The sequence below is a fragment of the Arachis duranensis genome, chromosome 5 (genome assembly GCF_000817695.3).
Source record: "Arachis duranensis cultivar V14167 chromosome 5, aradu.V14167.gnm2.J7QH, whole genome shotgun sequence".
NCBI classification, from domain to species: domain Eukaryota; kingdom Viridiplantae; phylum Streptophyta; class Magnoliopsida; order Fabales; family Fabaceae; genus Arachis; species Arachis duranensis.
The window spans coordinates 30,433,591-30,458,438 of NC_029776.3; the positions used below are offsets into that span (position 1 = coordinate 30,433,591).

General features: G+C 36.7%; 2 protein-coding genes across 5 annotated transcripts; one reads left to right on the forward strand and one right to left on the reverse strand.

Moving 5' to 3' along the window:
* The first annotated feature begins 10,222 nt into the window (after nucleotides 1–10,222).
* Nucleotides 10,223–12,040, forward strand: LOC107488987 (glycosyltransferase family 92 protein RCOM_0530710). The gene has a single exon (XM_016109773.2). The coding sequence runs from the start codon at nucleotides 10,223–10,225 to the stop codon at nucleotides 11,786–11,788; it is 1,566 nt and encodes a 521-aa protein (XP_015965259.1). The 3' UTR covers nucleotides 11,789–12,040.
* A 4,391-nt stretch (nucleotides 12,041–16,431) lies between these two features.
* On the reverse strand, nucleotides 16,432–19,859 carry LOC107489019 (protein COFACTOR ASSEMBLY OF COMPLEX C SUBUNIT B CCB4, chloroplastic). 4 transcript variants are annotated; one of them, XR_008009332.1, is made up of 8 exons: nucleotides 19,478–19,859; nucleotides 18,882–18,981; nucleotides 18,673–18,746; nucleotides 18,125–18,309; nucleotides 17,906–17,976; nucleotides 17,537–17,662; nucleotides 16,887–16,970; nucleotides 16,677–16,720 (listed from the first exon to the last, which is right to left on the reverse strand). XR_008009332.1 is itself a non-coding variant. In XM_016109799.3 (7 exons), exons 1-7 carry the CDS (start codon nucleotides 19,816–19,818, stop codon nucleotides 16,646–16,648), a joined length of 930 nt encoding a protein of 309 aa, XP_015965285.1. In that variant the 5' UTR covers nucleotides 19,819–19,855; the 3' UTR covers nucleotides 16,432–16,645. The 4 variants fall into 4 exon arrangements, 1 of the variants encoding a protein (XP_015965285.1); XM_016109799.3 differs by lacking the exon at nucleotides 17,537–17,662 and having other exon boundaries at nucleotides 16,432–16,720; nucleotides 19,478–19,855; XR_001592047.2 differs by lacking the exon at nucleotides 17,537–17,662 and having other exon boundaries at nucleotides 16,670–16,720; nucleotides 16,887–16,966; nucleotides 19,478–19,858.
* Between the last annotated feature and the right edge of the window lie 4,989 nt (nucleotides 19,860–24,848).

The window sequence follows — 24,848 nt, forward strand, 5'->3', positions numbered from 1 at the left end:
TGAACTAGTAACCTAGGGTATACAGAAATGAGTAAATGACGTAAAAATCCACTTCCGGGGTCCACTTGGTGTGTGCTTGGGCTGAGCATTGAAGCTTTCATGTGTAGAGACTTTTTCTGGAGTTAAACGCCAGCTTTTATACCAGTTTGGGCGTTTAACTCCAATTTTTATGCCAGTTCTGGCGTTAAACGCTGGGAATTCTGAAGCTGATTTGCAACGCCGGTTTGGGCCATCAAATCTCGGGCAAAGTATGGACTATTATACATTTCTGGAAAGCCCAGGATGTCTACTTTCCAACGCCATTGAGATCGTGTTAATTGGGCTTTTGTAGCGCCAGAAAATCCACTTCGAGTGAAGAGAGGTCAGAATCCAACAGCATCTGCAGTCTTTTTCAGCATCTGAATCAGATTTTTGCTCAGGACCCTCAATTTCAGCCAAAAAATACCTGAAATCTCAGAAAAACATACAAACTCATATTAAAATCCAGAAAAGTAAATTTTAACTAAAAACTAATAAAAATATAATAAAAACTAACTAAAATATACTAAAAACATACTAAAAACAATGCCAAAAAGCGTATAAATTATCCGCTCATCAATGTCCAGCACCGAAGTTGTCTCCTTCCAGCACCGACACGACTTCCTACTTTCTTTGTTCTTTTTCCCTTTTCGCCCTTCAGGTTCCATGATTCCTCTTTTTTCTTGTTTAAGTTAATTTAGGATTTAATTATAGTTTAATTTATGATTTAGTTACATGTTAATTTAGGATTTAGGGTTTGCTTATTATATTCTAATTTAGGATTTAGGGTTAAGTTAATTTAGGATTTATGATTTGGTTATCATATTCTAATTTAGAATTTAGGATGAAGTCAATTTAGGATTTAGGAATGAGTTATATGTTAATTTAGGATTTAGGATTTAATTATTATATGCTAATTTAGAGTTTAGGGTAAAAGTTAATTTAGGATTTAGGATGAAGTTAATTTAGGAATTAGGAATTAGTTATATGTTAATTTAGAATTTATTAAAAAGTGCAAGATACTTGAATTTTGAAGTAAAAAATGTACCAAAAAATTGTTACAAGCCTTAAGTTGATATAATATAGTTAGCTATATATTCAGTGTTTAATAGTAGCAATAGTTAACTCTAAAGCTTGTAAAATCTATAAGTTGAGTCTCTTTTTGCTTCTCATTCAATCATAAGAACTAATTAACCTTGCTAACTAGATAGTTTTGTTTTTCTTGAGGTATGTTTATGTAAACATATTTTATGTGTATAGTATAATGATGTCTACTATATACTCTTGAAGTATAGGCATATTTCTTAAAGGTTAACTAGTTTGAAAATATTTATATTTTGACCTAATTTTTTAATTAGATTTTTATTATTTAAAATTTTTCAATTGTTAATGATTTAAACTCTTTAATTGAATTGAATAAATTGTTGTGTTTGACATTTTAATATATTCTGCTAGAAATATTGTGAATTTAATTGTGTTTTGACTGATGTTGCGGATTGAGGTTGGTTGGATTTGAGAAAATCATAAATATGGATATATGTCTAATTTTTGGAGAGGTTATGTCAATTTTTTTTGAAATAATCTAAATGTTGAATGATTTGTGTAGTATATATGCTAAATAGTGTTAATAATATATTCCCTCTGTACACATGATGACAGGTAGCAGAGGAAGATCGAGTGGGTCTCGTGGTTGTGATAGAGAGAATATTTCCATCGAATCCCCAGGGACTGCTCAGTCATCACCCTCTACCCTGACTACCCCATCAACCCTTGTGATGTCATAGGCAGGTCCAACAGACCAGCAGTTCATCATGGTCCCAAACCCAAACTATGTGCCTTCTTCTGCTATGCCCCCTACAGATCCAGTGACAAAGCCCGTGATAGGTGATTCCTCTAATGCATCCCAGCAAGATTCCCCCTCCACCACTGCGCGTCATCTGGCCGAGAATTTGGCCTGATGACTTGCAGGCATGAGTACATACTATTTTAATGTCTTTTATCCATAATCTATTTTGAATTTGTTAAGGTTTATATGTTTGTTAATCTTAAGTTTTTCATTGACAAATTTGCACCAAACAACAGTGCAAGTACACAGGAGATCTTCGAGGTGATTAAGTCTATGTACGATCACCCATGACCGATCTACACGAAGATCCCTGTTGAGACCAGAGAAGGGTAGTTTCAGAAGTGGGCGGTAAGAACCCAATATTGTTGAATTAATTGTATTTTATTTCGACTAATGTTGTTGAATCACTTTGTGCAATTAAAATTCATATGAGATATAGAACATAATGTCATGATCAGGAAGATCTATGACCACCAGACAACTAAAAGACTTCAACAGATGATGAGCGATGTAATACCCTACCATACAGAGTTTTACACCTAGGATATAAAACAGAGGTGGCGAGACGTTACGACCTCTAAAAGTAGTATATATATACATATATAAAGCAATAAACGTAAACCGGATAGGGTAAGAGTAAAGCAAAACATAAATACATAAAAGAAGAGTTCCAAGATACAGATAACAAAGCTTCTGACTCAGCTCAGGAAGTTAAGACCGGCTAGAGCATATATCCATACGTACATATATACATGTGAAACCTAAAATACCCAAAATACTGTTTATAGAACCTGTTTCTCCGAGTCAACCTCTAAGAATGACATAACATGATATAGTGGAGATATATAGCGGAGATATATAACTATGTACATATGCATCTAAACCAAAATGAAACCCCAACAGGTGAAGTTCTTTGCTTGCAGAAAGCTTCCAGTATGCCTCAGCGAGGTGCCTCACGTCCTAAATATGAAAACCACAAAATATGTTTGGGATGAGAACCAGAGGTTCTCAGTATGGTAACAGTACCCACATAACTAACATATAATGTTCTGGGAAAGATGAAGGCGATCCTAGAACTTCTGACAATATATTCAAACTTAGAACTAACATTGAAAACCATAAACAGGGTGAGGTATCTAAGGATTCTGAATTCTATCTCAATTTCTAACTTAACCCCCATTTTCATCGCCTTTCCTCCAATCCTCTGAAACACCGATGTACAGACAAACAATGCATACAAGAAAACATAAGTAGTTTACAGTTATAGCAAATAGAACATATAGCTGTTAAGCATGAATATCAATTACGCAAACCCAATAATACAAAACCAAACAAGTCACTCAGATGCATATGATGCATGCCTTCCCAACTGGCCGTGAGCTCACGTGTCGGTTACTTTTCCAGAACCCGACACATCCAGTAGCTAACTCGGATATTGTCCTTTTGAAAACCAGTGGACGGTACACCCTCACAAACCCTACTTGACGGGCGATAAACCACCACGAACCCCATCATTGCGAGTGGTACACCACCATGAATCTCGCAAGATCTTCAATTGGAAAAATAACACATACGTGGGTGGTAAACCACCACGAACCCGACAAAGCATTGTCATTTAAAAACATGTGGGCGGTAAACTATCACGAACCTCACAAAGCATTGTCATTTAAAAACATGTGGGCAATAAACCACCACAAACCCACCTCACATAACATTGTCATGTCAAGTTCGTTGTTATCACCATCTAGTGTTTCAACACTTCTCAAACTTTCTTCATCTCCAAGTTGCCGTTCCTCCTTACCTTTTTCTCACCGCTCAACATACAACTAAGGTTTAGGGGCTAAAAGAGTGAAAATCGAGGTTTAGAGGTTCAAATTTACATTTTAAAACACAAAATCTACTTTGCTCATTTCAGGGGTTCCGTGTACTCATGGAAGGGGCTCCCGTACGCAGGGGTGCTTTTTCCCCTCCTCACATACGCACACAACCTCTTGCGTACGTGGGATAGCCAACCCAAACTGAACGCCCGCGGCGTGTGTAAGGCTTGCGTACGCGAGTTATGCAAAGTTGGCAAAGATTTTGAATGTTGCAAAATTTCAGCTTTACATACCAAACTTTCGACGCGCATAACTTTTTTGTTTTAAAACATTTTTCACCCGTTCTTTGAACGACATAAGCTTCTCGAACCCAATTTTCATTCAAGATAGGCTTGAAAAAAATCGACGGTTCGGAGGCCAAGTTATAGCTCACCAAAGTTCGGTCAAAATTAACTTTTCACAAAATTTCACAAGAATTCTAAACCTCAATTTTCACAACATTTCAATTCCAACCTTTTTTGAAACTTACCAAACCATATCAAACCAAGTCCAAAAATTCCTCAACACACCAATTTTACTCCATATGACTCCAATTTTACAAATATAATCACTCCTACACAATAATTCATTTCCAACAACGACATAATCCATATCAACAACTCACACATATATATATATACATCATCAACACCATCAACTTTCTCATGCCAAATGACAACCAACTCAGCCATTCCACATTCAATTCAATACAACATACAACAATATGCATCATCATTATCATATCCAACCATTCAAGTTCAATATACATTATCATCATTATCATTATCAGATACATCATCAATTATCTCTATCAAACACAATACCAACACCTCAACCAATATGGCACCAACAACAACCTCAAACTCTCAAATCCTTATGCATATAAATCCATCACAATCATCATCAACAACAATATTTCAATCTTATCTTACGGTTAACTAACCTAAGTTTTCACGACACATTATATTTTAGTTACGAGAAACTGAAACCATACCTTAGCCGATTCTCCGATAAACCTGGAACACCTCACTTATATATCACACCTCAAGCTGTGGAATCCCAGCTCCTCACCAAGCAAAACCTAGCCTCCAAGGTTAGCCCTCTAGCTTCCAATTTCTCAAACTAGCTCTATCCAACAATCAATATTAATCTATTATCATAATTACCACCAAAAATCAATATAAATCTCCTAATTCAACATATATACCAAGGGTTTGAGGGTACTTACCTTACCCATAGCTCAAGTGAGCTAAACCTGATAATACCCACAAGTTAATTTGAACCTAAACACCAAAATCAAACAAAATTTAACATAATTACACATTGAATTTTAAAATTTGGGGAGAAGAGAACTAAAACTGAAAAGTAGATTCCATACCTAATCAAGGATTGGGCTTTGTAGAGCTCGTTGTGCTGGTCGTGTGGCCACAAACGGTACGGCGATCGGAACTCCGGATCAAAAGTTATTTGGATTTGAATATCTAAGTGAGGGTTTGAGTTTGGAAGATGTTCTTCCCCTCTTGGCTGAACTTGTTCAGCATTTCAGCATGCATGAGGTAGAAATGAGTTGAGGCTCATTTAATTAAGTGGGTTGGATAGGACCTTGGCCCCAGTTTTGCACTCGATTCGTCCGGTTCGGCCCTTTCGGCCTAATTTTGGGCCAAATTCTTTAAAATTAGTGTCAAAATTCTTATTTTAATTATCTCTATCTCATTAAACTATAAAATTCTATTTTCTAATTTTTTTGATTAATAATTAATTTATTATCTAATCATTTACTAATTTTGCGGGTTTTACAAGCGACGTTCGTCAGTTGTACGACCACCTAATGACCTGGATCTGTCCATCTATCAAGAAGGAATTGGAGGCCCATTTTAGAAATGATGAGCGATTTAAGCGTCACCATCTGACGAACGTCGCTAACAGGACTTTGCCGAGGTCATCAAAGTATATGGGTAGGTCGGCAACCTTCATGAAGATGAAGAGCAGACTGATAAGTAGTTTGGTAATGTTTGTTAATAGTTACTTGAATTAGTTATATGTTGATTTATTTTATTGGTTGATTTGAATGTGTAGTCTAAGTCGTTAGACCGTGAGGTGACACTGACGGAGACCTTCAAGTATACCCATACCTTAAAATCCAACAAGGAGAGATTTGCTGACAAACCATCTGCGGTTCATTATGTGAGTTTCAATTAATTTTAAGTTTCAAATTTATTTAGTTTAAAGTCAATTAACTGTTATCCTAATCACAACGTGTGTGACACAGGAGGATTACACGCAGAGATTGGAAGTTGCAACCTAGCAATCTCAGCCGGCTAGTGGGAACGACGAAGCCGACTCTGAGACCTCAGTGGTAGATCCTAATAGGGTTTGGCGTGAGACCACCTCTGAACCCCAAAAGAATCGCCGCTTCAGGTTAGGATCGTTCTTCGCCATTGGCCTCTATTCCTCTGCATTGGCAGCTTCCTCTACCTCTTCCATCAGCCCTGCCGATCCCTAGGAAGCTGTCGACTTGAGAGAGGAGGTGTAGAAGCTGACACAGGAGCTTCACCAACAAGCAAAGCAATCTGAGCGAAGGTACAACGACCTTCTTGTACGCATGGGAGGAGCCGTTGCCATCAGCTCGAACCTGATGGAGAAGCTGGAGTAGCAAGATCATTTGCGAGAGCAAATGGAGATATACAATGAGTAGATACAAGCTGGAGGCAGTGGTGCTGCTAGTCAGCTGGGGGAAGACGACGATGACATCGATGATTACCGGGATCTGTAGGATTTAGGAATTAACTTTTTTTCATGTCTACTTCATTGTATTCTACTTCTGTGATATTTTATTATATTCAGACTATTTATTTTTAATAAAATAATTTTTTAATTTCTGGTAATTTTAAATTTCTGTCCTAATTTTGTTAACAAGAGTTTTAATTTGACTACTAATTGTGGCTTAACTATACCAAAAAAACTATCGTAGGATTTACTGGTGGACAAATCCGACGCTAACTTGGCACCAAAACACGTGACATAGCCCCCAAAGTTACCATCAGAATAATCCGATGGTTATCAACAACTCACTCTCAACAAATTTAATGAAAAAACCGATGAAAAATCTGTCGATAATTAGTGTCAGACAAAATAATCTGTCGGTAAACAGTTTTGGATACCGTTTATACCGTCAACTTTAGAATGATGGTAAATCCAAATGTACTCAGAGCATTTCTTGTAATGACTGTCGGCTTTAGCGACAAAAAGGCTGTTCCGACGGTAATCTTTTTTGGCGATGAATTTCTCCTCTTTTCTGTTAAAAAATCCGATGCTAAATCTGCTGGTACAGGTCAATGCTAAATCTGACAGTAATTCCGATGGTACTCAGCACTTTTCTTGTAGTGATTTATCTTTTCACAAATCACATTCTCTAGATCTTCAAAAAATAATGTGAACGAAACAACAATATCAGACAAATTTTCACATATAAATCTTACTCCTTCAGGTGTTTGCAATAAAATCTTACCATAATAATGTACTCTCAATATAACTTTATAATCCATTTTAACTTCTTCACTCACTATAACTTATTTTCACTCATTTGCAATATGAGCAGCACAGAAGAATAGATGAGGAGAAATTATGTCTTGTGAGGATGAAAAAGACAAATTAGCAATGGTGAAAGCTTCGTGATGAGGTATATATATGCATACAAATTAGACTGTCCTGTTTATAAATCCAAATTTAAAATTTTTTTTGCACTAGTCAGACCCAAGGTTTTGAGTCTTTTGTTTTTAAAAATTTGAAAAACTACTACTCGAACCCTCTGAGTTGGACTTCTAAGATTTGAAAAAAAAAAAAAGAATTGGCCACATTGTAATCGAATCGTCTGACTTTTATACTTAGAAATCACACGGTCCGATTTCTAGCACATGAGTCACCATCAAATCGGATGGTCCGATTTAATTATACACATTAAAAAAAATTAACACAACATTAGTAAAAAATACACACATATCCCAATATCAAGGCATAACACAGAGTGTTATCAAATATCCAAAAAAAATAAACTTTTAAATTATGATAAATAAAATATTTAATTTATTTATATAAAAACATTATCCATAGAACTTTACAAATACATAATTTGCTTACATTTTAAATGATAAATAACTATTTTTATTTAAATAAAAATTCTATATCAACAAAAAGATATGCAACTTAACTAATTATTTATTAACATTCTTACAAATTGAAACATTAAGTTAGACACTACCAGAAATTAATTAATAAATTCACACGTTAGTAAACTCACACATCTATATATATAGAAGGAGTTAAGCCTTAAAATAGTCTCTAAAGTTGTACTCAAGTCTCAAAGTGGTCCCTAAAGTTGATAGTTATCCAAATTTGTCATCAAAGTTACACTTCGAGACTCAAAATAATCCCTAAGACACTTTTCGTCATAAAAAAACTGAGGTAGACTGATTCCTGCCAAAACGATGTCGTTTTGTATTTATAAAAAAATACCCATTAGCCTTCGATGCTCCATTACCCAACCCCTTTCCCTTTTCATTCTGACCATATCCACAACTATCTCAAGTTAAAGACATGGCTATCCAAATCACTTTCCTCATAGCCCAAGTAGTTCCTGAGAAGAATCTTGATAGCAGAGAAGGAACAGAAGTTCATGAAAACATGCATCCATTCTGCCATTTTTCAAGAGAGTAGGGTCAAGTTTCTCAATGTGGTTCGTCGTGAAAACGAAGATCCTTTCACTCCCACAGCAAGACCACAACCCATCCATGAAATTTAGCAACCCAAACAGAGTAATTGAGTTCCCACTATTGCCGCTACAAGTTCTGTGATATAATTAAAGGATTTTTCTAGAAAATTTGTTTTCCAATATCTTTATATCGCACACTCCAAGATTTTACTAAATCTTCAATAATTCTCAACTCTACTGTTTGCTTGTACAAAAAATATTTGAAAACCAAAATCTTCGTATTTTTAATTTGTTCTATTTTGTGCTGTTGATTCAGATTTTATTCTTTTTCTTTTTTGATTTTTTATTTCTACAAAGCTAGATGGTTGAAACGACAATGAAAGATAATTTTTCTAATGGTTTCGATGAACGGTCGAGGATCGAGACTTTAGAGAGGGAGAGGGATGAGCTTGCAAACGAGTGCAGAGAGAAAGGGGCAAATTAAGAAGTTCATGATGAAGATCGAAGGACTCTGCAACGATGACGATGAGATAAGGGAGAAAGTTTTGTGATACAAGTTTCTAGGTAACGTGTCCCAAAGGACAATGTTGTTGTTGAAGGTTTCAAACATGGTGTCATTGTTGGCAAGGGCAAAGGTGAAAGTGGAGGAGTTGAGGTTGCATGTGTGGATGAGGTAATTGTTGATGACGAAGATGGAGGATCTAAGGTAGAGCTGGACAGCATTGTAGAGCTTGTTGGTGTTGATGCCGTCGATCTCCATTATATCAAAGTAGCAGCAGGAGGGGAAGCAGTGAAAGATCTTATTGAAGAGTTTAGGGGAGGCAAAACAGAGATCTAGTGAAAATGCCGCTTGGAGTATGGTTTGGAAATATGTCCAAAATGAAGGGAAATGACGAAAAGTATCTCAAGAATTATAGACTACTATGAGTCTTAGAGTGTAACTTCGAAGACAATTTTGGATAATTATTAACTTTAAGGACTACTTTGAGGAATAACTCTAAATAGAAGTAATTAAAAAAATGACTATGTAATGTGTATATTAAAATCAATCATCAAAATTAATTATTAGTATAAAATACAAATTAAAATATAAAATACATATTAAAATAAGTTACATTTAAATACATAATGATTAATTTTTGTGGTTAATTTTAGCATACAAATAATATTTTTATTTAAAAAAATTCTTTTTTCCCTCATATTGGAATCCTCCTTACTCCTTAGTCCTTATTTCACCGATGTAGCTTTTACCTTGACGCGCCATGAGCCCATGACCATAGTAGCGCTAGCTAAATGTTACCCCTTAACTTACCCCTGTCCAGCAGAGTCCAGCCAGAATCTAAAGTTGTGTTCTTTTTGCACTTTTGAGGGCAAGTTTAACCCACATATGTTCTAACATTATTCCACATCCTACTGGCTAATATAATGTAATGGCTTTGCAGAGAGAATTAGAGAGAGAGAGAGAGAGAGCTAACTAGCTATAGCTATCAGATACAACCTTCTCCATTCCTCCTTTCTTTCTTTTTTTTTTCCCTTTTCTTTTTCTTTTTCTTTTTCTTTCCCCCATTAACGCATTAACCACACACCAAATCTGAACTCCACTTGTCCATTAATTCCTTCATTCTTTTTCACCTTCCCAATTCTATTCTCTCTCTCTCTCTCTCTCTCTCCACCAAGAAGATGGAGGCGGCAGAACAAAGAAGAAAGAGGAAGCGAGGGAGGCACATCTTGTTGAGCCTCTCATCATCAAGATCACTCTTCCTCTGCTCATCCTTCATAATCTTCATACTCTTCATGTCCTCACACCACCGCTTCTTCCTCTTCTTCTTCAACTTCAACACCGCCACCCTCCTCCGCCCTCCCCTCGCGCTCTCTCTCCTCTACTCCTCCGCCACCAGCAACTCCATTCTTGACCCCTTAACGCCTCTCACTTCTTCCACCCCTTCCTTCACACTCCAACACCGCATCCAATTCCCCAACCACTACCTCCTCCTTCTACTCACCAACCACCACATCAACCCCCACCAACTTGAATGTGTCTATTATTACTACACAAACGCTTCCCGGCGGGGGGGCAACTTCATTCGACGGAGTTCGTATTTCACGACGAACCAAACGGTGGTTCAGTCTTGGGAAAAGGGGGTTTACGAGGCGAGCCTTGATAGAGAGAGCAACACCGTTGTTGTGTTCGTGAAGGGTTTGAATCTGAGACCACACAAGGTTTCCGATCCGACCCATTTCCGGTGCCACTTTGGGTTCAAGAACTTGAACAAAGACGGTTCGTTTTTGATAACGACGAGGGCGGTTTCGGTGGCGCAAGAAGTTGTGAGGTGCTTGCTGCCGCAGGGTGTTAGGAACAACACTGATAGGGCTAAAGGGGTTGGGGTTACTGTGAGCCATTTGAGTGGGAATTTCCGGCACCCGGTTCGGACCATATTGCCCTCTATCGCTAGAATTGATGGAAAGGGTAAGAAAAAGAGGGGAAAATATGAGCTTTGTGTATGTACCATGGTGTGGAACCAGGGTTCTGCACTGAGGGAGTGGGTTATGTACCATGCTTGGCTTGGTGTGGAGCGTTGGTTCATATATGATAACAATAGTGATGATGATATTGAGGAGGTGATTCAGGATCTTGATTCTCAAGGGTTTAATGTTACTAGGCAGGTATGGCCTTGGATCAAGACTCAAGAAGCTGGGTTTTCTCACTGTGCTTTGAAGGCTAGAGATGAGTGCAAGTGGGTGGGGTTCTTTGATGTTGATGAGTTCTTCTATTTCCCCAATGAATTCCATCACCAACTTGGGCAGGGTGGTGGTCTTCCCGGTGAGAATTCTCTGCGATCGGTTGTGGCGAATTACTCATCTTCTCGGTCTATTGCCGAGATAAGAACAGCTTGCCATAGCTTTGGTCCCTCTGGGTTGAGATCACACCCTAAGCAAGGGGTTACTGTGGGATACACATGCCGGCTTCAGAGCCCAGAGCGGCACAAATCCATTGTGCGGCCGGATTTGCTCCACGTCAGTCTCCTTAATGTGGTGCACCATTTTCAGCTGAGGGAAGGGTTCAGATATGTGAATATGCCTGAAGGAAGTGCTGTGATAAACCACTACAAGTATCAAGTTTGGGATACCTTCAAAGCCAAGTTCTTCAGAAGGGTTGCTACCTATGTTGTTGACTGGCAAGAGGATCAAAACAAAGGATCAAAAGATAGAGCGCCGGGGCTCGGCACGGAAGCCATTGAACCACCTAACTGGCACCTCCGGTTTTGTGAGGTTTGGGACACTGGCCTGAAGGACTTCCTTCTCTCTTATTTTGCTGATCCTGTAACAGGGTTGTTGCCCTGGGACAGGTCTTTACTATAGTGGACGCTAATCAATCAGGGTGCTAACATCTTGGTAGCTGGTACCCATGTAAAGCATAATATTCATACCTGTAATAGGCAGGCATGCATTCTTTTCATTGATTTTTTTACTTCAGGGGGCCTTTCTGTAACAAAAATTTTGTTTTTCTCTTTGTTTTTTAAATGATTTTATAGATATCAAACAGAATCACAGAGCACATACAGATGTATATTTGCAGCAATATGAATGAATTTCCTTTCTTCTTTTGCCTCAGTACGATTTTAAGATTGTAGTCTATATCATTCTGTAATGTTCAATATGCATCCCAAATGGTGATTGTACCTACTTTTGCAATTTACAAGAAAATCACAGGAAGCTGAACATATGACAATATTACCATTTACCGGTACTTCGGTTGATATCATATATTGGGCAGTGCTTGTTGATTGCATTAGAATAAACAATATTTCAAGGTCATGATTTATTAGGTAGAAGCTTCTGTAGGAATAAGTGGGCAAATATGGGACCATTCCATTGGCTTTGTATGTTTCCCTGTTTTAAAGAGACATTATTTAATTGGGAATTGATCGTAAGCTTTTATTAGTTATTAATGGGGATAGTATAATCTGAGACATAAAAAGCATGGAAGTAGCCTATAATAACAATATGCTTACGTATACAACAAGTTATTCTTGCCTTAAAAGTTTAAATTGATCGTAGTAGTAAATGCAACTTGAGCATTGCTTTATAAAATTAGTGAAATATAAATCGGTCCACTAAACTGTTCGAGTATATGTTTATGCTAAAAAAACAAAACATTATCAAGGTAAATGCTTCAATGAGCCGAAAAAAATTAGGTTTTGTTTTCTAGCCAAAATTATCTCCGTATTTGTGAGATCTTACCGATTAAGTATGGTTATGGTAAGCAACGATAGAGAAGTTATTAATAAGATCATATATGAAAACAGAAATGCGACCTTTGTTATTAACCAACTTAGGTAGACTTTCTCACAAAAAAAAGTTAATAACTATTGGACCCAAAATAAACCCTACACCCTATTGTTTGTGACCAAACTTTTTCTGATCCTACTGCTTCATTCTCTTCATAATTTCGGCCACCTTGGTTTCCCCAAAATTTTGCCACTTTTGTTTCCGGTTTTTCCCCCTCTTTCTCTCTTGTATTAAGAAAAAATTCTTTAAATCCAACTAATTTGAATAAGTCAGTTGGTTAACTCACGTGTACTCTTAAACAAGTATAAAAGTTTGAATAAACAAGTATGCATTAATTTATTGGCTAGCATAGACCATTAAATGAAACTGATGAATTAATTCTTAATTTGCCAAGAGATGAAATTTTTTTTTAAATAAATTAAAAATATTTATTTATTTTTTAAAACAAATAATTTTATCTTTAATTTTTAGAATTTTCTTTTTTGGAATTTGAAACAAGTTCGCCCACTACAAACGATAAATTTGCTTATTTTTATGAAGTTTGTCTATAAAAATGGAAGTAATTCCCTCATTTTTCACTTTTCATCTACAGTGAAACTTCCTCTTTTTTTTCACTTTTTTTCTCCTTTTCACTTTCATCATCTTTTCTCAAGTTTCTTTTCTTTCATCTCCTCACTTCACGTTAAATTTCAAATAAATTATTTAAACTACTTCTTTGTTTTGAATTTATTATTTTTATATAATTAGTTTAGAATAAAATTGTTGATAGCACATGTTAACATTAGAAAGTATTAAATTTATAGACTTAATTAATAAAAATTTTGGAATTTATTATTTAAAATGATTTAGTGAAAAATATAGAGATAACATTTAGAACTAATTACTCAAAAAAATATAAGAACAAGTATTTTTAGAGTTAGTGATTTAGAAATTATTATAAAAATTAATTAGATTTAGTTACTTATTGATATTTTTTTAACTGTTTAGAATATTAGGAATTTTTGAATTTTTTAGGTGTAGAAATTATTGTTAGTAATTTTGTACTCATTTGAATTTAGATACTTTGATAGACTCAGCGTTAGTAGGTTACAAGGATGCGTTGTATATATTAGATCAGGTAGAGCACATTGATGCCAGACCTGACTAACTGGTATACTATTTAATTTTTAGTGTTTAATAAGTTAAAGATATTTATATTATTTTAAGCACATATTTGATATAAATGTTAAATATTTTTTAACCTAATAGGATGTTATGGACGCGTCAAAATTTACTGGCGAGACCCGACGAACGTATCAAAGAATACTTCCGACGGCCTGGTTTTGAGCATGTGGCATACATGGTTGAGTAGGAACATGACTAGCCTTTGGTATCTGTGTTGGTGGAGAGATGGCGGCCAGAGTCCTACACATTTCACATGCCATATAGTGAGATAACGATCACCCTACAGGACGTGACATATCAGATGGGTCTGAAAGTTGATGGAAACCCAGTTAGTGGTTGCGTTAGTGGTTGGGAGCGATACTATAACGGGAGTTCTGTGGAGGAACTGTGTCAGCAGCTACTAGAACATGTACCAGGTCCGAACTATAGACATGGTTAGAATAAGTAGACCGTCAACTTGTCGTGGTTTAGAGACACAGTTTGTTGGGAGTTGGCTGAGGATGTGATTGATGAGCAGCTACTGCAGTACTCCCATGGGTTTATTATGCATATCTTAGGAGGCATGCTATTTCCAGATACATCTGACTCCTATGTGCACATGCGATGGTTACCTCTATTTGGAGAACTTAGATAACTGTGGTTGATTATCTTGGGGTTCAGCTGTTCTTGCATGGTTGTACTGCCATATGTTCGTGCAATAGACTATAGGCAGCGAATTTTGGGTGGATGAGCAGAGTTGCTTCTATCATAAGCATATCATCATATCCCGAGCTGTCGGCCTTCTGGATTTGATCAACGATGATTTCCATTGATGGAGAGGTACGATTAACTTTTAGGAAATGTATTTTTCATTATCATGCAAGTTAATGTATTGTATGAATTTTAATGTTGCAATGTATGACAGGTGGATGGGACACGAGCCACGCAATGACACTACGAAGACCAAACTTCGATCTTGGAGACAGGTTTTGAATAACATAAGCATTTATTAGGTATGTGAGCATCACAAGTTTCTTCTTTGTTGTTGAACTGTTGCCCTCTCATACTCATGCATTGGATCATCATTTAGCCCCCTTAACCAAAGGATCAATCTACATTCATTGCGTCAAGGTTCAGCTCGAATAGTAAGCAGGATAATCATATGGTCTGGTAATAACAGGCTGGGTCAGTGCAACTTGTGACACTGTAAAGTTGTTTAACTCTTTATCTTCTTCCTCAGGTATGTCCACTGGTTCGGCATCTACATCTTCATCATCGGACACAGAGTGAGCTTGATAATGATCCATCATTGGGTCTCTAACTACAAAACCATCATGACTTTCATGATCTGCTTCCAACACACCATCATTATAATCAGTAGGATTTGACTCCTCTTGATTCTCCTCTGGTGACATGTTCAAATCAACCATCAATCTTCTAATGTTTGTTCTGACTGCTCCAGGTGATGCTTTCTCATCACCTACTTTCGACGACGTCGCTACACACATATGAATGAGAAATACAAATAACTCTAGCAAATGGACGTTTGGAAAACGATTATGCCAACCCCTGATTAGTCATATGTCTTCGCCATCACGTATTCGATACTTTGGTCAAATAAAAAATTGTTAAAAGTCATGTTTTACATATAAAAATAATATAAACAAAATTTCGAACAAAAAATAAGAAAAAAAACCTTTTATAAATTAAAGTGCCATCTACTTCCATCGAATATTTGTAATAGACTTTTCTCATTCTCTTCATGTTTTGTTGACCAATTTATGTACTATAAAATTTTTCAGCATTACCACCTCTCTCATTTTATTTGATAAGTATACAAAGGTTGGTTGTACAAAAATAAATACATCAGATACTTCACCAAACGCTATTTTACCATCATAATGAATTGATAATAATAATATTCTAAACATTATAGGGAGTATAGTAATGAGAAGTGTAAAATAAAAAAAGGTTAATATAGATATGAATGAAGAGAAATTTGTGTATGCGGATGTATGCGGATATATATATCATGTTGGGGAAAATTCACCGCTCCAGGAGGTGAACTTTATAAAAATAATAAAGTTTGCCGTTGGAGTAGGCGACTTTGCTTCAAACTCTTAAAAAAAAAAAAACAAACGTATTCTAGAAATTAAAGATGAAATTATTTATTTCAAAAAAAATTTTCTAGAAATTAATGTGAGAAACCAATAAAAACTCTAAATCCATTACTCAGTCATTTTTGAAGTTATTACTCAATCTCATGTCTTCGAATTTTTTCTCTCACGAGTCAGAGTCAATTGGTTCATTTCTCTGAAATAACTCAAACGAAATAGGTTTTAATCTTGGTTAAATCTAATTTATTGGAGTTTTAGATGGTTTTTTTATGGATAATTTTGGTGACAATCTATTCATTTTTTGTTTATTGAAACATAATTCTGTCTTTAGTTTAGTTAAAACATATATCATTATTCATTAAGAAAGCTTTATGTAAGAGTGGTATGTGGGTTTGTTTTGAACCAATTAGTTATTGTCCAACTTGGTTAAACTTGGCTTCAAAAAAGCCTTGGTCAACGAACATTTTTGTTTTGTATATATCAAAAATTAATTTTACAAACTCAAGGGACCAAATTACAATTTATAAAACTTAAAATTCTTATCTAGGTCAAGATGTCAGAATACTCTTCAATCTATCAAGGAAAATATTCTCTTTAGACCATTGAAGATAAAGTTATCAAACAAACTTAAGTGGGAAAGCTTGCGATTCCTTGAATATTGATCTTGTTAACTCACAGGGAGATGTTTTACATACTTTGCAAGGGTAGAATCCAGTTTGTCTCCGATAAAAGTAATCCACGCCTGCAATATTTCAACACTATCTTAATGACGTTCTAAGAGGAAAAATTTTAAAGCCACACCGCCTAAAGATATAAAAATTTGAGGTCCTAAGTTAAACAGTAGTAGTACCATAGAATACCATAGCATACAAGATCAATCAACTCATAGAACAGTGCTGAAAAAGTACCTGATCAGAAGAAGTGAAACCTCGTATTGTATCCCCGCCAATAATAGCAATTCCTTTTTCGGCAAGTGGTTGTAAAATTACTGCCTAGCAAAACAAATTTTTTATGAGTAAGTTTTGTCAATATTATAATTACTTAAAATAAGTTACTTTTGATTAGAGGAAATGTCTAAAATTCTGTTCAATATCATGGAATTGCATTCTTTCTGAAACTTTTTTTCATTTGTCCCCCTTACATGGAATGAATGGAAATAACGATATCATTAAGATCTGAGAATAAAAGTTTTCTAATACAAAAGTACTGCTAGAATTATGTTGAGTATTGGATCCATAAATACCAGCTAGTTTAATGTATTAGTTGAAGTTTCTGTTTTTACCAAATTTTGTTAAATCTACACTACTTCCGTAGAGAACCACACCCTCAAAAGCTAGCTATTAAGAGGACAAAACCAATCTCCTTAAATAAGGCACCAAGCATCTCAAACTATTTGATGGGTTCAATCGGCCTCTTACTCGCTAGAATACTCCTTTTCTCTCCATAGGTGGCCCTTTTTATGCCATTGACTACCAATTCTGATATAATTGATAAGCACTTGAGGAAATGGGGAACCACACCTACAAAAGATAGATATTAAGGCGGGATAACCACTTACCTTAAATACAACACAACGTAACCCCATGCTACCCAAGTCCCTACCAAGATCTCACTAAAAGACTCAAGTGCTCCAGTTGCCAAAATATTTAGGTATAAGCCATTCAAGAAACTGACTCCCCGGAAGCTGGACATGAAAATCAATTATCAATCACAGGTCACTATTTCCAGATATACATGTACCCGAAATCCACCCACCTCCCCTCCCATGTTTCACACTTTATAAGATGTATTTTGTGCTTCCTAAATTTTGTTGAAGATAGATCAAAATAATTAATTTTTAAACACAAGGTAAGAATCAACAGCACAAAAATAAGGTCTACAAGAAAATCAGCTAGATGAACCAGTTCAACATATAAAAACACAATACCTGAGTATTTGAAGGCAGAAATGGCAGCTCGGATCTCCCAGGATAAAGAGATAGGTTAGCCAAGTAACTTTCTGAACATACAAAAATTTTTTGGCTGTTCTTAATAATACTTGCACAGATCTTGAAAAGTATTAAGCTGAAGTGAGTAGCAGCAGTTGTGATGCATGACAGGATGAAACATGTTTTGAAAATTTATGAGTAAGATGGTAACAAACTTACGAGCTCCAGATTTCATAACACCCTGATATATTGATCCTTGCATCAATTTATTGGCGTCAACGCTGACAGCCTCACCATTTCCAAGCAAAGATTCTGCTGCAACACCAATTTGAAGTACACAAATGCTCTCATAAACAATAATGAGGGATTGACAACACGTGACGTCTGATAGAGACTCCCACGCCCTGAAAGTAGATAATCAATCAAACAGTTACAAAGAGTGGAGTAATCTTTCCAGTTAAAGAGATAGCTTAGCTTGCCACTTATCATGCACATTAATTTTGTTTCCCCACTAAATAAAATAAGATCTCGTATTCTACTCACATCATATGGTATAACTATTTAAGACATGGAAAAACATAGCTGTAAGATCAAACCTTAAAGCCACAAAGCATCCTTTCCTTATTGTCTATCAATGTAAACTAGACAATTTATACCCGATTATCAATCTTTATTAAGTTAACAAAAAGTGCATGGGACAAGGGGAAGCAGGAACAGGGGAGGAAAACAAACCAATGGAATACACAAATCTACTTAACGTGCATTACCAGAGCAACTCGTTGACCGCAACCTCTGGTAGACCAGTGCACACACTCTTGCATTCAACTCCGTCAGGGTCTACCTGTATAAAAGCATGCATAATAAGAATAAATAAATAAAATTTTGGGCTAGAACAGCAATTTTGAAGCAGCGAATTCAATCAAGAGCCAAATGGAGACAAAAGATAGCAGTTGAAATACAGATTCAAAGAGCTCACTGGCATTATAGATTTGGGTCTTATAGAAAGCCACACTAGGCCTGTCAAAATATTGGTGACGGCTAACCCTAAGGTCAAGAGGTCAGCTCTGGATTGTGAACTGCAAAAAAGAATTCAAAGAATTTTAACCAATGTGTTTAAATTGAAGCCACTTTTATGTGAAACCTTTTTTTACACTTTCTAATTTTGGCATTAATCAAAAGTGATCGATATCATATCAGAGAAATACAAATTTTGTTATAAAATGAATACAAAATATTGTTCAGCCATCATTCCTCTTAAATTGACTTATACATTACCCAATACAACTTTTGATTAATCAATGTAAAGCACTAAGCAAAATCAATTCTGTCACTTAAAATTGAAGGTAAATCAAACACAAGCGTCTAAACTGCACATGATCAGCTAGAAAATTAGAAATTTCAAAATAAGTTTGATGAGCGTTGGATTGTTCCATTGCCCGACATTATATCAAGCAATTTCAAGTTAAAACCCTCAATTACGGACTTCAATTTTCGTTTTAACATTAATTAATACATTTTTATTGATTAAATAAGACACTAAGAGTTGGAGATTGGAGATGAAAAATAATGGACCTGCCGGCATCGGCGATGGGAGCAATGCCGGAGAGGGCGCGATTGAGGAGGACGGTGAAGAGGGAGGCAGCACCAACGTATATAGGGAGGGTGCGAACGACGTCGTCGTTTTTGGATACCCAGTCGGCAAGGAAGTCGCGTTTTGGCTTCGGTCCTTTGTAACTGTCAGCTGAAGAAGAAGACGAAGAAGAACGAGGAGATGAAAGGTTTAAGGTGCGGAAGCGCGTTTGGAAGGCTGGGAGAGGAAAAGAAAGGAATGGTGTTTTCTCTGATTTTGTGGTTCGTTTGGAAAAGGGAATGGGAATGTGAGTGGGAACAGTGAGAGCAGTTCCCGCTTCCATGGACGGAGTGAGTTAGTGGTGTTTGGATGAAACGCTCGTTTTGTGTAGCATAACTCCTAATACCCCAAGCGTGGAACCACTCTAACAGGCCCAGACAGATAGTGGAGAATTGGGGATAGTCCTTCCAAAAAGAGGCCATCCCAAAAACAAAATCAAGTAGAAAGACCAGACAAAAAAAAGTAGTTCTACACCGTCATTTTAAACTCAATAGAGTTCTTGACCAAATAATAGCAAAAATGAGAACCAAAAATAAGGCCAAATCATCATACCAAAAACCAGCAACATAAACAACAATACCTCACAAGTAACAACGCAAACCCAAAAAAGAGAACCCAAAAGGAATCCTCTCTTTAAAGAACCCACCAGAGCAAAAACATAAGGAATCACAACAGAAAATTAACAATAAAAACCATACACTAGGAGCTCAAAACCAAGAAAACCCATCTGGCTAAAAACATGACCAAACACAGAGACTAAAAATCCAGAAAATATCTAACACTAACACCCAACCAGCCATTTATAAAGAGAACCTCCAACAAAGATACATTAAAACACTTACACTTATTAGGACTAGAATGATAATCCGTGCAATTACACGGGATTCATGTATTTTAAAAAAATTTAATTAAAAAATATTAAAATATAATCAAAATAAGTTGGATAAAAAAATATATATATATATATATTCATATTTAAAAAAAATTATGCTTATATTAAAGTAATATCACAGAATATAATAATTATTCAGTATGTTAATTAATATTATAATATAGAATTTAGATCATACGATAAGATAAACATAAAAGTAGTATCGTGTTCAATTTTATAAATTATGCGATAACAAATACAATTTAAAATATAAACAACACAGTTTAAAAGATAAATATGAATAAGAACCATAAATAATATAATTTATGTAAATAATTTTTTTTAATTTATCGTGTTAAAATAATTTATTTTTAGGATGAAATTTTTTTTACAAAAAATATAAGTGATTATTTTTCAATGCTAATAGAGGTCTATCAAAAAGAAAAAGCCAAATGCATAAAAAGATGAACTTAAAGATTTGAAAAATTTACTGTTCATACCCTGGGTCAAAGCTGTCCGACGCGGGATGTTCAACAGACAAAGCGACCGACCTCTTCAGGTCAAGATGATCCGACCTCTTCTCAAAGAGCTCGGCCAAGTCACAAGAAAGCCCAATAAAAAGGCCCAAATAGAGGAACACGTCCCGAAATGCAAGGACAGCCCAAAGCCCGTAGAGATAAAGGCGGTTCCCTTGAAGATAAGATGACCTCACTTGAAGATAAGATAAAGATAAGATAAGATAACTAACTTATCTTATCTAAGGAAGGTCTCTCTACACCTTTATAAATATACTGGAGCACCCAGGTATAACTCATACTCTGATACTACTCAATACCTGCTTAATACCCTTGCTAACTTAAGCATCGGAGTCCCTTGCAGGTACCCCCCACCATCTGGGGACGAAGGAATCAGCACCGCCACCAAGCCCAACAAGTCGGACACAGCAACTCCGACCATTACAGAAGATCTCATCCGAGATCGACCTATAGTTTCAGGTAACCCTCGGAACATTGGCGCCGTTGCCGGGGAACCTGGAAGTCATCCCATCACCATGGAGGACGACCATGACAACGACCACACCACAGATCTAGAGGAAAGAATGCCGCATGAAAATGCAGACACCACACCAAAAGATACTTCCCAAATCAACAACAAGAAGAACTCCCCAAATGAGGGAGCCATGGATGTATTTCAAGACCGGTTAAAACAACTTGAAGAAGAAGCTCTATGTCAACGAGAGGCCGAGAAGGACCTACAAAGGGAAATAAGGCGACACCGGAAATTGGAGAACAAACTCCTAAAACTTGGAGCTGATGTCAAGACTAAAGCCAGCCGATCCATTCCCGAAGATAGCTCCTGCAAGGAGCAAGACCCATTCACCAAGGAGATCATGAAGACGAAAATCCCAAAGGACTTTAAACTCCCAGACATGACCTTATACGACAGCACTACAGATCCCGGCCATCATCTCAGCAACTTCAAAAGCAGAATGTATCTCATCGACGCCTCAGATGCAGTTCGTTGCAAAGCCTTTCCAACTACTTTAACAAAAACAGCAATTAGATGGTTCGACAACCTCCCTCCTAGGTCCATCTCAAGTTTCGACGACATGGCTAAGAAATTCCTGGCCAGATTCTCCATCCAAAAGGACAAAGCTAAACATGCTCCGAGCTTACTGGGAATCAGACAAGGAGAATGGAAAATCCTGCACAACTACATGGAAAGATTCAACAAGACATGCATGGATATATAGAACCTGCCAACAGAAGCCGCTATTATGGGCCTCATTAATGGTTTACGAGAAGGGCCCTTTAGTCAATCTATATCAAAGAAATACCCCACATCTTTGAACGAGGTACAGGAACGAGCGAAAAAGTACATCAACATGGAGGAAAACTCCCGATTAGGAGAGACCTCGAAGGCTGGATTCACCCTCCGGGATAAAGACAAAGATTCCAGAAAGAAGGAAGATCGACATGGAGAGAAAATCAAAAAATACCACAATTACACCCCTCTTCGGGTATCTCTTGTGGATGTATACGAGAGGTTTGCAACATGGAAAAAATACCACCAGCTCGGCCACTCAAAGGCAAAAAAGAGGGGGAAACCGGGCCGAATATTGTGAATACCATCGGATCCACGGGCACTCCACCAATAAGTGTTTTGACTTAAAAATATCATAGAAAAGCTCGTACGAGAAGGAAAGCTAGATCGATATCTGGCCACCCATGATGATGAACAAAGAAAAAGAAGAAGAGCAGAAGATGTCAGACCAACTGCGCGATCATCTCGAACGCCAGAAAGACATATCCACATGATACACGGCGGATTTGTCGGGGGAGGAATCTCCAAATCATCTCACAAAAGACATCTCAAAGACGTATACCACGTCGCAGGAAAGGAGGAAGCACCCGACATCCCGATGATCACTTTTACCAAGGAAGACGCATCCGGCATCGTATCAGGGCATGACGATCCCATGGTCATCACTATTATACTGGCAAACGCAAATCTTCACCGCACGTTGATAGACCAGAGGAGTTCTGCCGATATCTTATTCAAAACTGCTTTCGACAAACTCGGCTTGGAAGAAAAAGAACTCAGAGCATATTCGGACAGCCTGTTCGGGCCTTAGATACCCCAGTTCAACCAATGGGATACATCTCGCTCCACACAACTTTCGGAAAAGGAAGTCAATCAAGAACACTCAAAATAGATTACATCGTAGTCGACGTAAGTTCAGCCTACAATGCCCTAATAGGTCGGACAATGTTAAATCAGCTCGGCGCAATAGTCTCGACTCCGCATCTATGCATGAAGTTCCCAACTTTAGGAGGAATAGCTATGATAAAAGCAGATCAGAAGATGGCGCGCCTGATAAACCACTATTTTATGGTTTATCTTGTGCTTAATTGAGCGGTTTTTATCAACTATTTACCCACTTATTCACACTATTCGCATGTTTTACGTTTTCCTTCCTGATTTTGTGCGATGATTAAAAACATGCTTCTTTGACCTTTAAATTACTAACTTCAATCCCCTCTTATTACCATTAGATGCCTTGATATGTGTGTTAAGTGTTTTCAGAGATTATAGGGCAGGAATGGCTTGGAGGATGGAAAGGATGCATGCAAAAGTGGAAAGAATACAAGAAGTTGAAGGAACTGCAAAGCTGTCAGCCTGACCCTCTCGCACTAAAACGATCATAACTTGAGCTACAGAGGTCCAAATGATGCGGTTCTACTTGCGTTGGAAAGCTAACATCCGATAGGCGACGCGAACGCACACTCCACGCGGACGCGTCGCATCTGCAAATCTCATTCCACGCAGATGCGTGGATGACGCCTCCGCGTCACTTTGCCGCGACCTGTACGGACCAGATTTCATAATCAGCGATTTCTGACCCAGTTTTTGGCCCAGAGAACACAGATTAAAGGTTATAAAGTGGGAAAATGCATCCATTTATAAAAAAGCTTTTCATAATTCATAATTTTAGTTTTAGATGTAGTTTTTAGAGAGAGAGGCTCTCTCCTCTCTCTTAGGATTAGGATTAGAATTTATTTTAGGATTAGGATTTTTTTTCACTTCAGGATTATTTTATCTTCATGAGGTTCAATAATTTATGTTTCTCTTCTACTTTTATTTACTCTGATATTTTTAATTGTGTTTGATTGATGTTGCCCAATTGGCTGATGATATTGTCCATGTTAGAATTGACATTTTCTATTTAATATAATTTGAGGTATTTCAGACTCATGATTGCTTTTCTTTAATTTTAATTTAGATTATTTACTATTGGATTTAATTGATTAACTGGAAGCTCTTGAGTTCTCAACTATTCATGATTGATTGTTATGTCGGCTAATTAACTGGAATTCCACTAACTCTAGTCTTTCCTTAGGATTTGGCTAGGACTTGGGAAATCTAACCAATTGGTTCACTTGACTTTCCCTTGCTTACGCAAAGGTTAACTAAGTGGGATTAACTTCCATTCTTATAGGAGTAACTAGGATAGGACTTCCGAAATTTCATATCTTGCCAAGAGTTTATTTTATAGTTATTTATTTATTTTAATTGTCATTTGAATTACTTGTCATACTTCTTCCTTATCTCCAAAACCCCCAATTTTACCTTTTTCATAGCCAGTAATAAGAACATACCTTCCTGCAATTTCTTGAGAAGACGACCCGAGGTTTAAATACTTTGGTTATCAATTTGTTTAGGGGTTTGTTACTTGTGACAACCAAAACGTTTGTAAGAAAGGTTGATTGCTTGGTTTAGTAACTATACCTACAATGAGAGTTTACTATAACTTCTAAACCATCAATCTTCAGTTCTTCAAAATGGCACCATTGCCGGGGAATTGCAAACGTGTGCCTTATTATTGGTTATTGTAAATATTTTTCAATAAAAAAATATTTCAGATTTTTTTTTATCTTATC

Bases quoted from the DNA above. Each gene is read 5' to 3' on its own strand.
- LOC107489019 (XM_016109799.3), bottom strand. From the start codon at position 19,818: ATGGAAGCGGGAACTGCTCTCACTGTTCCCACTCACATTCCCATTCCC. The intron at 18,982-19,477 runs GTCCATTATTTT...TCTTTTTTGCAG, and splicing joins CCCATCGCCGATGCCGGCAG to TTCACAATCCAGAGCTGACC. The intron at 16,971-17,905 runs GTATTGTGTTTT...TTGTTTTGCTAG, and splicing joins TTCTGCCTTCAAATACTCAG to GCAGTAATTTTACAACCACT.
- LOC107488987 (XM_016109773.2), top strand. From the start codon at position 10,223: ATGTCCTCACACCACCGCTTCTTCCTCTTCTTCTTCAACTTCAACACC.